This window comes from Neomonachus schauinslandi, chromosome 5, assembly GCF_002201575.2.
Source record: "Neomonachus schauinslandi chromosome 5, ASM220157v2, whole genome shotgun sequence".
In the NCBI taxonomy this organism is placed as follows: domain Eukaryota; kingdom Metazoa; phylum Chordata; class Mammalia; order Carnivora; family Phocidae; genus Neomonachus; species Neomonachus schauinslandi.
Genome location: NC_058407.1, coordinates 24,245,995 through 24,263,621, shown reverse-complemented (window position 1 = coordinate 24,263,621; position 17,627 = coordinate 24,245,995). Strand labels below are relative to the sequence as shown.

Genomic DNA, 17,627 nt, shown 5'->3' with positions numbered 1-17,627 from the left:
TTGTGTTTCCTGATGAAAGTAAAAATATCAAAGCTTTAAAATATGACTGATTTATGAACAAAAACAGAAGTTTTCATGCCCAACCTAATTATTCTTGCAAATATGTAACAAAAATGATGAATTTTCTTACTGAATTAAATTTACCTCTTTATCATTCCTTGATTTTGTGTTAAAGTAGCAAAATAAATTACTTTGGTGCTCTATTAATCAAACTCCTGGTGAAGGAAGGGAGTACATTTTTGAAGGACTCTCCAGACGGGTAGTGGGGGAAAAATGTTTTAAGGAGAGTGACAAATATGTGAGGTTGCTTCTTTCTATTATTAGGTTTTTATTATGTGTAGAGCTTAATTTCCCTGTTACTTACTGTATAAGAAAAAAAGTAGCAGTTCTTGATAAGATTTATTAGTTTGAGTTTATTTTTATTCCAAGGAGTTTTATTAGGAGTTGGCATTTGCTGATAAACCACTTAATGGTCTATCAACAAAACTGATGTGACTATGAGGTAGTGTGGGATGACTTTTGGAAACTGGTCTTATTTCTATAAAGTTTTGTTGTACAGGTAGATACGCACTGGAAACTTTTGCATATAGTCTTATTTTTAATGAGGCTTTGATCTCTTCCATAGAGGTTAGTTACCAAAGAACAAGGACCTCCCAGACTCAGCTACTTGGGATCCACTTAGCATGGATTCCAAGAACAGGATTGAGTGAGGTACCAGGTTTTTGGCCCTATTAGGTAGGGTTCCTCACTTTCTCATGATTTCTAAAACTACAAGAGAAATAAAAGGAGTAACTAGATTACCCTCTCATATTTGTTCAGTCCTTTTCTGTATTCTAAGGAGAAAAAGTAGTAAACAGAGGATGAAACCAAGGAAAGGGAAATGATTTGTTCTTCTCAGTGCTATAATATCTAGGTGGGAATGATTTTATTTGAATCATGTATCATAATAAAATCACAATCCATGGTCTATTCATGAAATATACAAATGTTATAGAAACCACCCAAAATAATGCAGTTAAGGTTTCGCTCGTTAGAAATCAAAGATTTAAACTTCTGATATTTTAATTCATTATGACTCTCAAAATTAGGCTCTTATTCTTGATTATATTGTATTTAATCTTTTTAATTTAAAAATAATTTACAGTGTTTTTTGTTTACTGACTGTTCTTATAATTTCTGTAAAACAAGGTAAAATAATTTTAAATTAAGTTAAATTTTTAAATTAAGTTTTTAATAAATTTAACTTATAAAATAAAATTCTTCCAGAGCATAAATAGTTGCTATTTAACCACATATATTTATATTTGCTATATTTACTGTAATATTTATTCTTTATTTAAGATTGAAACATTCTATCATAAAAATTCTAGTTCTAAGGATATATCAGGCTTTATATTTTTAATGGATGAACAGGAGACTAATGTGGTTATTTGCTTTATAGCTTAAATTGGTACCAAGCACTGTGTTAATAAATAACTATCTTGAGCGGTGTTTATAGATGAAAAGGCTGATTGATATTTGCTGATGTTGCTTTTATCATGATCTCATTCTTGAAGGATAAAATTAGACCTTCTGGCCTATTCTTTGAAAATGGAGTAGTATTTCACTTGGGTAAAATAGCTTTCAAGTAATAGTAGAGCCAGAGAGGATAGTTCTTCCCTGCGGTAGTAGTAAAGAGAATTAGTAATTAGTAACCTGAGCCATTTTTGAAAGCTGATGTATAAGCTATATTCATTTGCTTGTCTTCTTAGGTTAGTGCACTTGCTTTTATCATCACAATTCTTGCAATAATAGTCTAGTGCTAGAGATGCTCATGAATTGTTTGATGCTCCATAACTCTTCATTTAGATAACTTTCTAGTGACAGCATCTTCCAGTGGCGACAAAATTGTTGTTTCACATTACAAAAATAAACCTTTTCTACTTTTCGAGCTTGGTGAAGGGGTAAGTGATTTTTAAAAAAAAAATTTTTAAAATCTTAGTTCTACTTGGGTGGTAACTGCTTCTTATGGTGCTTGCAACTAAATATAAAGGTGTTTAAAACTATAATTCTTAACCAAAACTCAAAATAATACAGTAACACTTAAAGAGGAGATGGGTACTGAAACATCTTCAGGTAAAATAATAGTGGATCTTAGGGGAGCAATCAAGGACTTAGATTATGTCAGCTAATCACTTGCTTTCTCCATCTCTCTGTGGAAGATTGCCTGGTATTGCTGCCTTTTTAAAGCCCAAGTCCTACCGCGGTCACCAGGTTGATTTGACCATTCAAATGTCCTAATGATATAGTCCTATCCTTACTGCTGTTGAGTTCAGGACCATCAGCTAAAGACCCCTATGTGATGGTAGCTTCTGCTTTAGCTTCTGTCCTTCTGGTTACTGAGGGGCCTGCCTGAGTCTCCTCAAGCTCTCCTGGAACAGGATGGCTTTGTCAAACTGAGCCTTGGTCCCAGAGCATTTAAATGAAGTTCTCACTGCATATTTTTTTCTGATCTTTTTGTTTTATATGTTAATCCCTCTGATTCAGGATAATGATGGTGTCCTCATTTTTAGTCACACACACTCCTTGAAATCTATTTTTTTTGTTAATAAGGTTTAACTAAAAAGGTAGAAGTAGTGGTAGCTTGTTCTTAATTTAAGGTTCAAAGTTTTCATAGCAGGCCCTAAACCATTATCAGTTGTCATAATTTTACACACTGGAATAGGTAAGGTAGCTCACTTAGAAAGAACACAGAAGGACAGTGGAATATGAGCTCATCTAATTTAAAAAGGACTTTTGATTTCTGTCCATCCTTTCCTAAAGGCAGGTGGGATTGACACAAGCATCAAATCCAGCCCACAAATGCTAGAGGCTGGGGCAGAGAATGTCTGCTAAGGGCAGATACAGAATTTGAGACACACTGCCTATTCAAACTCAGTTAAATAAAATTGAGGCAGAGAGTAGCCCTGGTTGATAAAAGGTAAACTGTACTCTTCAAGAGCAGGCAGAACATCTTAGTCATTTTTGGATCTTTAGGTACTATCAGAGGTGTCAACAAGCATTTGTTGAATTGAATAACAATATCAAAACAATTTCAGTTTCCACTTCCAGCACAATATTGTGCTCCTTCTATCCATTATGCCTTAGAACAGTTTGGGAACTTTGTAATTGTTGTTCTTGTTAAATTATGAAAATAGTAGATGATATTCACAAATGTGACACAATTCTAAGGATTTTGTGAATATTCCACATCAGTTGCTATAGTTAGTTCTCTTTCCTACAGTTAAGAAATCACATCAGAATACAGGTGGATGGTGGGCACCTGGGTGGCTCAATTGGTTAAGAGTCTGCCTTTGGCTCAGGTCATAATCTCAGCGTCCTGGGATGTAGCCCCTCGTGGAGTCCTGTGCTTGGCAGGGAGTCTGCTTCTCCCTCTCCATCTGCCCCTCCCCCTGCTCATGCTCTCTCCCAAATAAATAAAATCTTTAATTAAAAAAAAAAGTATACAGGTGGATGAAAGTGAGGTTATTACTTATAATTTGAATCTGCTTTAATGTAATTTGCTTAAAAGAATATTTTGCAAACATTGGTTCTTTAGCATTTGTTAGTAATTTCTTGTAACATATTAGTGTGTTGATCACCTTTGCTTTGTAGGATCCAAGTCCTATTATTTGTGTGCCATTTGAGATATGAGACCATTACTCCTTGGGGAAATAGGATTCTATCTTACTTACTTTAACACGATTTTTAGAGCAGAACTTTAAGTTTATATTTATTTTCTTTGATTTTGCTTTTAGCTCTTTAGAGTAGGCAAATTGATATTAACAGTAATATAATGATTATCTTAAGCTACTGTATAACCTAGACATTTGGCCAGCTTTTATTTTTAGATTTTAAAAACTTCACCCATTGCTTGTGTTTTAGGGTACAGGATTCCTATAATAAGCACACAGTTTTCATCAATTATTTAAGTTCATTAGCTACATTAATAATACATCAACATAAAGGGGCGCCTGGGTGGCTCAGATGGCTAAGCGTCTGCCTTCGGCTCAGGTCATGATCCCAGGGTCCTGGGATCGAGCCCCACATTGGGCTCCCTGCTCGGCGGGAAGCCTGCTTCTCCCTCTCCCTCTGCCTCTCCCCCTGCTCATGCTCTCTCTCTCTGTATCTCTGTGTCTCAAATGAATAAATAAAATCTTTTAAAAAAAAAAAATACATCAACATAAAAAAAAAAAAAGATCTTCTAACATCAGGGTAGGCCAGTTGAAAACATAGGTTTTGTTCTGAGTCCTTAATAATTTGAGTTGTTTTTGATGATTAGAATACTAATATATTGATTTTGATGGACACCATTCTTATTTATTTTCTTAAAGGTTATTTTGATAGCTCTTAGTAAACTGTCCTGATTTGTGGTGATAACTAGATTCTTTTTTTTTTTTTTTAAGATTTTATTTATTTGAGAGGGAGAGCACAGGTAAGAGAGAAAGCACAGGGTGGGGGGCGGGTGGAGGGGACACCTTCTGCAGACAGAAGCAGACCCTGCAATGAACAGGGAGCCCTATGTGGGGCTCGATCCCAGTACCCTGAGATCATGACCTCAACCAACTGAGCCACCCAGGTGCCTCCAGATTCTAAATCAATACTAGTCCCTTTAGACCAAAGTCAGTTCCTAGAATGGTGTCTATAGGGAATTGTAGCAACTGTACTGAAACATTGATGTAATGTGTTCCTGATATTTTTATATGTGTTAGTAATTTTGAGTCTTGGTCAAAATTTCAGAGCTGGAAGAAACCTCGGGGGAGGGATAGATTTCTTAGAAGAATCTATTGCTCTCCTAGGGGATTGAGAGTACACTTAATCATGATGAGCATGAAGTAGTCAATATACTGTACATCTGGAACTAATATAACACTATGTTAATTATACTGGAATTAAAATTTTTAAGAAAAGTGCTCTTTTGAGCACAGGATGTTTTTCAGATGCGTGGACTCTTGAGGTAAGAACAATAGATCTAGTCCTGATTTTTCACTTCTCAGATGAAGAAACGTAGGCTTAGAAAGGTGAGATGACTTGCCTAAATCTACATAGCTTACCTTTTAACTTCTAGCTAAGTCATAAAATGTGCCCCTTGGAATTCATTTTTCTCTTTTTTTCCCCCATTGCATTCAACTAGAGGTGAGAACAATTAATGTAACTGCAGAGTGTATCTGAAGGTTAAATAGGAGAAAACACATGCAACATTGTGTTTTACTGTGTAGCATAGTTACTGATGATGCCTCCAGATAGATGACGCTCACAGATACTCATTGTGAGAAAAACTTGAAAACCTCTGTATTTTTAGCCATTTATTCCATAAATATTTATCGAGCATGGATATGGTCTTTGCACTAATGAAACTGACATTCTGGCGGAAGACCGTAAACTACTAAACAGAATACCCAGATAGTGACTAAGTTGCTACACAGAGAATTAAAATAAGCATTGAGATAGCAAGTTACATTAGGTGGCCAAGGGAGGTCCCCAGAAAGTGTGGCTTTGAAGTTGCTGTCTATCAACTAGAAGTCATTCAGCCAGGGCTCAGGGAATTGAGGTTTCCAGGCAAGTATAGAAGCCTTGAGGCAAATACAGGGCTGATGACGTTTAAGGAATGGAAGAAGGCCATTGTGGCTGGAGAATTAGTAGGTGAGGAGGAAAATGGTGAGAGATGAGGTAGGGTTTGAAAGCCAGGTTAATGAGTTTGGAATTTATTCTAGGGCTGATTGGAAGCCATCAAAATTTTTTAAATGGGAGCATCATGATCTGATTTGCATTTTTTAAAGGTCATCCTACTTGTGGAGCACAGAATGCAGGGGAGTCGGGTTGGAAGTGGGACAACCAGTTAGGAGGCTGCTGTTCGTGTGGTTCTATGGGGTCCGGATTAGTATGTTGGTAGCCTCAGTAGATAAAGGGGAGCCCCTGTGGGGTTTATGTTAGTGTTGGAGTTTAAAGAACTTACAGTAGGTGGCAGGGAAGGAGACGTGGAATCAAGGGTAATTCTGGACTTTTGAGAAACTTAGTGGATGGTGCCTTTTCAGACGGGAGGAAGAGTGTAGAGTTAGGTTCTGAAGATCTGATATTTGAGACTTGGGCTCCACTGGGGGAGACTTTGTTGTGAGACTTTGGGCAAGTATCTTGTCCTCTTTGTGAACTTTCCCCATCTGTAAAAGAAGGGGTCTAGACATTCTTTAAAGTCTCTTCTACGTTTAGTGTTTTCTGAGCTGTGGGTTGATTCTAATTCAAGATACTCTGTGAAAGTACAAGAGTAGGTTTTACTAAGGGGCAATATTAAGAGCAAGTAAGCCATGATGGGAGGCCAAGACTTGCTGGTGTTGCCTAAGCTTCCTCTGTCAGCTCTGTTCTATGGAGGAGAACACCACTCTGGTTGAGTTCCTTGAAGCCTTTTTGAACTCCTTTCAAGCTGTTGGATGCGGGTGGAGGATGATGAGAGGTCAGTCTAAGTCTTAGCATGTTTATAGCATTTAATTCAACAAATGTTTACAAAGTGCTCACTAAGTGTTGGATGGGACTTGAAAGTCAGCTCTGGGCTCTATTAAATTAAGGTAACTTTTTTTCTTTCTTTAATAGCAAAAGCAGACATGTGTCAGTTTAAATTCCACATCTATGTATTTAGTAAGTGGAGGCCTAAATCACACTGTTAATATTTGGGATTTAAAATCAAAAAGAATTCATCGATCTCTTAAGGTAAGCAACTTTTTTTTTTTTTTTAAATCCTTGTAGTAATGAGTATCTTATGATGTTTAGAATATTTGCCACACTTTTAATTTTGAGCTTTTATGATAAAAATAAGATGCTTCAGAATTGAAGTGAGATTTGTTAGGGAAAATAAAGATGCTATTTAAGTCAGAAAAATTTTTTTCGTCTGTTTTTACCTCCATGTATGTCACTAATGCATATTGTTGGTGTTTAAAACTTTTCCTTTATTCTTTTCACTTAGTTCCTCTCTTTTTTCAGTGAACCACTTCCTTCATTTTTTCTGAAGTATGAGTTGTCATCAGAAATCTTTTTTTAAGTCTCTGAGAAAAATGAGAGTGGTTTTGGGATGGCCATAATCGACCTACTAATCAAAGTTGGGGATTTGACTTCTTAGTTCTCTAACATATATGGTTGCGGCTGTTTGTGTTATTTTTGTGTGTATGTGTTTTCATCTTGGTAATTAAATATTTTCTAAAATAATTTACTATTTACAATTAGTGTTTCTTTAAATAATTAGCTTTTTGTAGTTTTAGAAAATAAAAATACTTGTCACGTGAAAGCTTCTGGGTTATGATGATTTTTTTGGAATTCACCTTTTCACTATTATGTACTTTTAATATTTGGAAACTCATTTTTAAGGTTATTTTTCATTTTCATATGTCTTTAAAAAACTTTTAATATGAAAATTCTAAACATGAATACACATACACATACATTCATCTGACTTTGATGATGGTCAACTCATGGCCAATATTATTTTATATGTGCCCTATCTACTCTCTAATCAGATTACTATGTAAACTCACCCTCAGATTATTTTGAAGCAAATGCTAGACACATTATCATTTTGTTAATGTCAAATGTCATTGGGTTAATTCTTGCTAGGGAAATTGTATATAAAGAATGATTTTGTTTTAAACAGAAATGTAATCCTGTAATTGCTGCTTAAAATATTACCTTTGGAAGTTCATTATTTTAGATATTAGCTAAACTTTGAAGAGTCTTAAGGATAATTGAAGAGTTGCCAATAATGAGAATAGTTAACTTTTATTGAGTTCTTTGATATGCCAGCCACTGTGCTTAACTATGTTTATTCTTTGTGTCACAAGAATTCTGCAAAGCAGGTAGTACTATTTCTGTGAACCCATGGAGGAACTCTGGCTCAGGGATGTTAAAGAACTTGTTCAGTGTCAAACAGCTAGTAATGACAAAGATGAAATGCAAACTCAGATATTATCCATTGTTTAATTTTTTAAATTATGAAATTGAGTTAAAGTTATTTAGAGGGGTATACCTACTATGAAAAAGATTATTTTACAGAATTGAGAAGAGATTTGAAGTTTGTGGCCCCTTTTGTCACGTATTCTCATTCATTTTAGGAGCATCTCTTACCCCTATAACTCCTATGGCATGGCAAAATGCTACTTGTTCTTCCATCCTCAGTTTTCCCAATTACTCCGGATAGTTTTGTCTCTTCCCATTGTTTACAACTCTTAGAGTACTTCATTTCTTTATTCATTCAGTTAACAAGTGTTTGACTAACTAATTTTGATAGTGGGAAATCTAATCTTTCACCTTTGGGTCTCTTCTCTGCGGTGCTCTCCCTGGAAACACAATTTCTGGCACTTGGTAGGTGCTTACTGAATATTTGCTGAATGACTTATTTTCCACAGTTAAAATAAGGAAGACACTTGCTTCTTTTTAAAGTCATAGAAATTGTATTGGACCCCATGTTCGTAATTTTCCAAGTGGGAACAATGAACTAAATGTCCACTGTCTTTTTTTCTTCTCATCAGACATTTTTTCCTTGGGATAGCAATTTTTTCTTTGATTTAAGTAAGGAATAAAGTGTAAAGATACCTTCAGACATGCTCAAAGGGCCATTTGAAAACATTGGATTATAAGTGGAATATTATAGCTACTATTTATGATATTACATTAATCTAATTATTAGATGCAAAAGTTAGTTTATTTATATTAAGATACAACAGCAAACTGTTAAAAACTATACTTCTAACCCTGACCAGTTTTATTTCCTTTTTTTTCTTTTTTAAGATTTTATTTATTTATTTGACAGAGAGAGACACAGCGAGAGAGGGAACACAAGCAGGGGGAGTGGGAGAGGGAGAAGCAGGCTTCCCGTGGAGCAGAGAGCCCAATGCAGGGCTCGATCCCAGGACCCTGGGATTCTGACCTGAGCCGAAGGCAGACGCTTAATGACTGAGCCACCCAGGCGCCCCCCTGATCACTTTTCTATGCTCCTGCTAGATATCTCTAATTTGATGTTGGAAAATACAGTGCTTGTGAACCCAGTTTGTTTAAAACCAGTTTTGTTTCCTCAAAGTGGATTCCCCTTTGGATTGGGAGACAACTTAGTATAGAGAGGGAAATAGGCTTTGGGCTTTGACCTGGAATTGAATCTTGGATCTGCCACTTAGTAGTTATGTGAGCTTGCACAGATTTCTTAACCTTTCTGTGCCTCATGTAGTGAACTCATCTATAAATGAGAAAAGTGACCTTGCCTCCCAGGATTCTTCTAAGGATTAATAAGAATTCATAATGTTCCCAGCAAATGGAAACAGCTGCTGTCGTCTCTCAGCCATGCCTTGCTTCTTCTGGCTTTGGGGCTTTTGTTTTTGCTCTCTTCCATTTTGTGTGTCTGGTTTCTTTCCCCTTCCCCTACTTATTGTTTATTTTTTCTCTAAGGTCGAACTCAAGCTTTATGTCTTCCCCACAGCTTCTTCTGTCAACTTAGGTCACAGTCATGCCTCTTTCTCTTTCCTAGGACACTTTGCCTCTACTACTCATCTAGCATTCCTTCTGCCATTTTCATGTTAATTTAAATGTCCTGTCTTTTCCATTGAACAGTGATACTTTCAAGGCCAGGGACTCTCATAATAGTCAACTTGCAATAAATGTTAGTTGTCAGTGGAAGGTAGACATATTGCCATCTAGAAAATTACCTTTCCCTTTTGTCTCTTGTTTCAGAGTGCCTGATCATTATAACAGTTATAAAAACTAAGTCTCTGTTCCCTGAGAAGACTTGGTGTTGATCAAATAGTTTCCTACTCATTTGAGTAATTTTTTTTTAGGTTATTTGAGGAAAATGTTAAAGCAGATATTAAATTCACAAATACATAATATTTACCAAAAATGAAATTTACAAAAACATGAAAATGTGCGGTGTGAAGGTTATGTGGTAGTGTACTTACTTTCATTTCTTTCAGGATCATAAAGATGAAGTAACTTGTGTCACATACAATTGGAATGACTGCTACATTGCTTCTGGATCTCTCAGTGGTGAAATTATTTTGCACAGTGTAACCACTAATTTATCTAGTACTCCCTTTGGCCATGGCAGTAACCAGGTATAGTATGCATTTATTCAAATCAGAGTTGATAAGGTAGATTTTGAATTATCTTACATAAGACAGTGAATTTTAAGTTTTCAAAATTAAGTATTTTAAATTTGCATTTAGCTTGCTTAAAAAACTTAGAGCTAGCTGTTTTTTAATGGTATTCTTTAAAAATGTTCAAATAAGGTAATTCATACTGGATTATGTTGCCTACATGAGTTCAGTTATGCCATTGAGTAGTCACATGCTCCTAGAATATAACTGTATATGGCAAAATATAAACAGTTGTTGGGTAGGTTAAATCTGATATATGGATATTAATCTTTCTATGACATCACAGTTATCGTAGCTCAAACTATGTCAGCTACAAGATAGATACTTCTGTCCAAAAATGCTTTTTGGTGGACATAGATGGTTGAGTGTGTTTAGGCACAAGGTTTTTGTGTAAGTATATGATAGTCAAAGTCCCAAAGCTTGTTTATGGACTTTCAGGTTAATACAGGAGTAGTGAGGGAAACTTTATGAAGGAAAATTAGTCAAGTAATTTTTTTCTTTATAAAATATTCATCTGTAAAATTTGTAAAAGAATAAGTTCAGTTACTCAAGAAATCTAAGTTTTGGCCAGCTTTCTGTGAAATTCTTGGCAGAAATTTCCAGTGAGGTGCAATCTCTTTCAATCCTTACTTTTTATTATAATCACTTTGGCCTTAACTATTATTAGATAAAATATGGGAGCTATTCACTTTTGAAAAGCAATTTTTGAAATCATGATTTGAATAGTATATATTTAGTGTTTGAGGAAAATTTAATGGATATTAAAAACAGAAAAAAGTCTTCTCAAGTTCCTTATATGTTGGGGGAATAAAGGAGATAAACGTAAACATGATATAGATGTTGATATAAAACAATCTTATGGTGATTCAGAGCAGGGGGAGAACTATCTGGGAATAAAATAGGGAAAAGTGAAGGAGGGAGGATTTCATCTGTGTCTAATGCTTAAATGATTTTTATTTTGCTTTTACTACAGTATAAATTGGCTTCTTTGCTAATTGATTCTAATTTATATTAGGGTTAGCTCTTTACATTTCCACTTTATAGGTGGAACCATGTCTTGTTTCTTTGTCCTCAACCATTATCCAGCTTTGTACTTTATATGGAAAAGATCCTTAATAAATATGTAAATGGTATAGAGATAACAAAGATCTTAATAGGCTAATACAGAACTTTGGGAGAAGGGTATTTTGTATGTAGGAAATCAAAAACACTAAGGAAGGCATATAGGTTTTTATATAGGGCCAATGTGAAAAAAGATTGGTAAGGTAAGTATGAGCATAGTGTTAATGTGGAACTTTGAATGCCAGAACAAAGATTCAGCTTTTATTTTGGAAGGCATTTGAGGAGCTAATCAGAGTTTTTGATTAGTTCAATGTTCGAATCCTAGAAACCTTGAACTAAAAGAAAGCGTTTACAGGTAATTTCACTTTCTGCATTTTATGGATGTGGATAAGTGATTTGCCACAGAGAACGTATTAATACAGTCATAAAAGCAGGAAGTAATATTTTTTTTTGTCATTCTTTTTTTGGTTATTTGTATTTTGATAATGAGACATAAAGCCTAAGCCCATAAACATTGGAACTATTGTGAAAAAATCTTATCTAATGTTCACATGTCTTGCTTTTTAAGGAAGTTAATTTTCTTTCTTCCTTTCCTTTTTTTTTTTTTTTTTAAAGATTTTATTTATTTATTTGAGAGAGAGAGAATGAGAGACAGAGAGCATGAGAGGGAGGAGGGTCAGAGGGAGAAGCAGACTCCCTGCCGAGCAGGGAGCCCGATGCGGGACTCGATCCTGGGACTCCAGGATCATGACCTGAGCCGAAGGCAGTCGCTTAACCAACTGAGCCACCCAGGCGCCCCTCCTATTTTTTTTTTTTAAAGATTTTTGATATATTAGAAGCATGACACATTTAGATTAAAAATTCTTGGCTGACTTTTTAGTAACATAAACATTAGGTCAGATACCTACCATGTGAATTCTTATATTTCAGTTTTTATTTTATCTTGTTAGAGAGGTTTTTTTTTTTTTTGGTTGGTTTGTTTTTATTAAAACCAGACATGAAGGAATAGTTCTGAAAGCATTAGGTTTAGTTCTTGCTCTTGGCTTTATTATGTGCAAAGTATTTAAATTTCTAAAATTGAGATATAATTTAAATAATAAGGGGCATATATCTTAAGTATATAGCTTGATGAATTTTTATATATGTATATACCTGCATAACTACCAGAAGGTATAGAACATTTCTGGCACACCGGACGACTCTGTCTTAACCCTTCCTAGGCACTACCTCATATTTCTTTCTTTTTTTTTTTTTTAAAGATTTTATTTATTTGACAGAGAGAGACACAGCGAGAGAGGGAACACAAGCAGGGGGAATGGGAGAGGGAGAAGCAGGCTTCCCGCGGAGCAGGGAACCTGATGCGGGGCTCGATCCCAGGACCCTGGGATTGTGACCTGAGCCGAAGGCAGACGCTTAACGACTGAGCCACCCAGGCGCCCCTGCCTCATATTTCTTAGGGAATTGGATGTGTCTGGTTTCTTCTAGTCTTCACTGTTTGCCTTGTTGCATGGAATAGTAGTTCATACTGTTTTACTGCTGTGTCATTTTCCATTATATGAATATGTCACAGTCTGTTGATGGACATTTGTGTTGTTTCTAGTTTTTAGCTATTACAATAAAACTTCTGTGAATATTCTTTGTGAATGTCTTTTTGTGGACTTATGTTTTCATTTGTCTTGAGTAAATACTCAGAAATGGACTTGCTTAGGTCTTAGTGTAGGCATCATGCTTTACTTTATTAAAAAATGCCAAAAAGCTTTCTAAAGTACTTGAGCCATTTTACACTTCTACCAGCAATGTTTGTGAGATGCAGTTGCTCCACATTTTTGCTAATACCAAGTATTGTTTATCTTATTAGTTATAACAATTTTGATGGTTGTGTAGTGGTACCTCATTGTGGTTTTAATTTGCATTTCTGCATGCCGGATGTGTTGAGTGTATTTTCATATGCCTTCTTTTGTGAAGTGACTGTTCAAGTCTGTTCCTCCTTCTTGTATTTTGTTACTTGTGTTTTTTTCTGATAGATTTATAGTTTATTATATATTCCAGATTGAGTAATTTTTTTGGATATGCATGCTGCATATATCTTCTTTCAGTCTACAGCTGGCCTTTTAACTCTAATGCCTCTTTCCTGGGATGGAGCCCCACATCTGGCTCTCTGCTCCACTGGAGGCCTGCTTCTCCCTCTCCCACTCTCCCTGCTTGTGTTCCTGCTCTCGCTATCTCTCTCTCTCTGTCAAATAAATAAATGGAATCTTTAAAAAAAAAAATGAACAGAAGTTCTTAAATTTAATGAAACCTAGTCTAGTATATCACTTTCACTTATAGATGCTCTTTTTTGTGTCCTCTTGAAAAAATCTTGCTCACCCCAAGGTCTTAAAAATAGTGTCCTTTTGTTTTCTTTTGGATTAAAGCTTTATTGTTTTACCTTTAGATAAAGCTTTATTTTTTTACCTTTCCCATTTATGTCTATTATCATCCATTTCAAATTAATTTCTGTGTATGGTGTGAGATACAGGGTTCAGCTTTCCAGACAGGTGTATAATTACGTCAGCATTACTCATTGCAAAGACCATCCTCTTGCCACTGGGGTGACTGTAGGTGGTGAGAGGGTTTGGAGAGCCTTCCAGGCAGAGGTTATCACCTTCATAGGATCCTTACTACCATTTCCTGTGTTTCAAGCACTGTGATTATTGCTTTATGTTACATTTTCTTGTTTAATCTTTGCTACTCCCTTGTGAGATGTATGTTACAAATTTTTTTTCATTTTTTAATTTTTCATTTTACAAATGAGGACTTTTAGATGGCAAGACTTTTAACTATTTTGAAAATCTGTTCATTAAGAGTGGTAGCACTGTTTTCTTTGGGATCTCTTTCTAGCTCAGAGGCAGCTGAATGTATAAAGATTTGAGAATCCGAAGCTTCTGGAAACTTTGCAGTATTCTCTTGCCACTTTAAAGATATTTTAAAATTCTAGGTGGTCGGTCACTGTATGGTTGGTTTTCAAAGGATTTTCATTGATTATTTGCATAGCAAAACTGAATTTAAATTATTTTCTAGTTGAGGAAAACAGTAATGCTGTAGGCTTATCTCTTGTGTAAGGTCACATGATATCTTCATGTGTCTGCTGCCTCCTGCTAGCACAAGTCGGCATCTCCGTAGGATCGTTGGTATAGTTCTGTATCGCAGGTCCCACATTTATTTGGAGAGCTAGCTGTGTGAACCTGGGCAAGTTACTTAACTCTCAAGCCTCCTTTTCTTTATCTGTAAGTGAGAATGCGAATATACTTTCAGTAGAGTCCTGTTTTTTTGTTTGTTTTGAGGGCTAAATGAGATGCTGAGTGTGTTTAGCATCGTTCCTAACATTTGGTAAGAGATCAATGAACTTCAGTGAGCTTTTAATGAATAATCATATTAAATCATTAAAATAACTTTTGTGATTTACTTTCCCAAACTGGTTTGCGTATCTTTAGGTTTAATGAGTTCCCTCTAAACCCTTGCTAATTTTCCAGTTGTAACTTGACCTCAGTAATCATGTTTTGTGTGTTTGACTTAGAAAAAGGAGAGCATTAAAGAAAGTGAAGAAATTGAACTGGAGTATTTTAATTTTTCCCCCTTCCCTGGAACAAATGTTTGTATGTTTTGTGTACTGTATTATTTAACTTTTCCTCTGTACCTTTAACACAGAGTACGTGGGCTAGGAAATACCATTTGGTTGCTGTGTAACTATGCAATTTCAGTTTTTTTAGTGAAGAAAGTCACAGTTTTCATGATTCTGCATACTTATATTTCCCTTCTATGAGCATTGTAATTGAAATCTTTGGAGTGGTATTGTTTTGTTTTGTTTTTTCCCCCTACAAATGATTTTGTTATGGTGTATTTTTTTTTTTTAAAGATTTTATTTGACAGAGAGAGACACGGTGAGAGAGGGGAACACAAGCAGGGGGAGTGGGAGAGAGAGAAGCAGGCTCCCGGCCGAGCAGGGAGCCCAATGCGGGGCTCGATCCCAGGACCCTGGAATCATGACCTGAGCCGAAGGCAGACGCTTAACGACTGTGCCACCCAGGCGCCCCATGTTATGGTGTATTTTATCTGTTGGTGACTAGAGACATAGAATTGCTACTTGAGCATTCATTTAGATTTCTTAAAATTCATTTAAGACTTCAAACATATTAAATATTCATTTCTTAAATTTAAACAATGTTCATAAAAATTTTAAGTCTGTCAGAAGATTGACATAATTCAACTCAAATATACTGTTAGCCAGCCCGTTTTTATGTTGATCAGTTACTATAAGTAGGGTCTGGGTATTGAGAAAAATAGTAGATAGGACACATCTAATGATAAAAATAAAAATTTTATTTTTTTAAAAGATTTTAAAATTTATTTTGGCGAGAGAGAGAGCACGCACGCATATGTGCACAGGAGCAGGGGGAGGGGCAGCGGGAGAAGCAGGCTCCCCACTGAGCTGAGCAGGAAGCCTGATGGGGGGGGCGGGGGACGACTCGATTGATCCCGGACCCTGGGATCATGGCCTGAGTCGAACAGATGCATAACTGAGCCACCCAGGCACCCTAAAATAAAAATTTTAATTTTTGTTTCTATGAACAATCAAGAATTTGAAATATTTAAAAATCATCAGATTGATTTCTTAGCAAAAGTGACAAAAACCTGGAGTGTCATTGAATCTGCATTATACTGAATCTCATATTGGAAATGAGATTGCCTGAATATACTTAGATCCTAACTTTGAAGTGTCTGAGCTGAATTGAAGCTATTAGTTTTATGTGGATCACAGTGTCTTTCTGCAGGAGTGAGGGGGCAGATGTGGGGGGAGGCTTGCGGCCTCTGCAGAACTGCTAGGGCTGACAGACTTTCTAGATTACAACTGCATGTTGCTGTTTGGCAGGTTCAGCAGCGGAGGCTCACAAATAGGTTAACCTGTGTTGCCTTTCCCAAACTGCGGCCCTTTTCAAAACAGTTACAAAGTGGATCTATTTAATGATTCCTTAGACTTAAAAATGATCTTTAAATGCAGCAGGCTATTTGTGAGATTTTATTTTATTTTATTTATTTATTTTTTTAAAGATTTTATTTATTTATTTGAGAGAGAGAGAATGAGAGACAGAGAGCATGAGAGGGAGGAGGGTCAGAGGGAGAAGCAAACTCCCTGCCGAGCAGGGAGCCCGATGCGGGACTCGATCCCGGGACTCCAGGATCATGATCTGAGCCGAAGGCAGTCGCTTAACCAACTGAGCCACCCAGGCGCCCTATTTGTGAGATTTTAAATATAATGTATTTAAAAAAAAAAAATAATGTATTTCAGTATATGTTAAATAAGTTAATTTTATTCAATGTAATTTTTGACATTTTAGGTATAGATTTTGTAAGTATTAGTAACCATGTTTGGGTACAGAGTCCAAAAATGTAAATAATTATTAGTTACACTTAAAAATAATAATTATTTTATCAAGAATGAGTTTAATTTTAATTGGATTAACTTGTTTGTCTGGTTATATTTATACCTGAATTTTACCACTCAGAGAGTTTGACTACAAAGCTTTATTTCTAGAATAATGGTCTCCTTGATGTTATATAGGAACATTGATATACAGTGTTTGCATGATAATATGTCCTCCATGTTTTTTCTTTCTCTTTTTTTAAATTCTATTTTATTATCTTACGTTAGTCACCATACAATACATCATTAGTTTTTGATGTGGTGATCCACGATTCATTGTTTTTGTATAACACCCAGTGCTCCATGCAGTATGCTCCATGTTTTTTCTTAGTATTTGTGTATATTTGTCTAGCCTATCTAGTATGTTCTTTGAGCAGTTTTATAATTGACATGTTGGCATAAAATAAACTTCTAATCTATATTTTTAATGTAGATACTTTTTTTTTAGTTTTTTTTTTTTTTAAGATTTTATTTATTTATTCATGAGAGACAGAGAGAGAGAGAGAGAGAAGCAGGCTCCCAAGGAGCAGATACCATCTGACCCACCCAGGCACCCTAATGTAGATACTTCTTAAAGGCTATTTTTTTCCCTTCTATATCTGTCTTCCAAATTTTCTGTAATGGGAAGAATGTTTTCTTGCAGTGTTTCTATGTATAGCTCTATCTTCCTTCCATACAATTATAATCATTCTGTTGGTCCAGTCTTGTTTTTTGCCTTTTTCATGGTAGTGTTCCATCCCAGGTATTCTCATTTTACTAGTCTTCATAACCATAATTTTTAAAAAGACTTATATATTTATTTTAAGGAGAGAGAGTGCACATGAGCTGTGGGGAAGGGTAGAGGGAGAAGGAGAATCTCAAGCAGACTCCCTGCTGAGTGTGGAGACCAACACACAGAGCTGGATCCCATGACCTGAGCTGAAATCAAGAATTGGATGCTCAACCTACTGAGCCACCCAGGT

General features: G+C 35.7%; 1 protein-coding gene across 1 annotated transcript in view; it reads left to right on the top strand.

Annotated features, from left to right (window-relative positions):
- NEDD1 (NEDD1 gamma-tubulin ring complex targeting factor) overlaps positions 1 to 17,627 on the top strand; it is a 50,497-nt gene that overhangs the window by 3,320 nt on the left and 29,550 nt on the right. Inside the window, exons 3-5 of the mRNA XM_021687542.2 lie at positions 1,849 to 1,943; positions 6,604 to 6,720; positions 9,960 to 10,100. Coding sequence (XP_021543217.1) covers positions 1,849 to 1,943; positions 6,604 to 6,720; positions 9,960 to 10,100 — 353 coding nt within the window. The remainder of the gene's footprint in view (positions 1 to 1,848; positions 1,944 to 6,603; positions 6,721 to 9,959; positions 10,101 to 17,627) is intronic.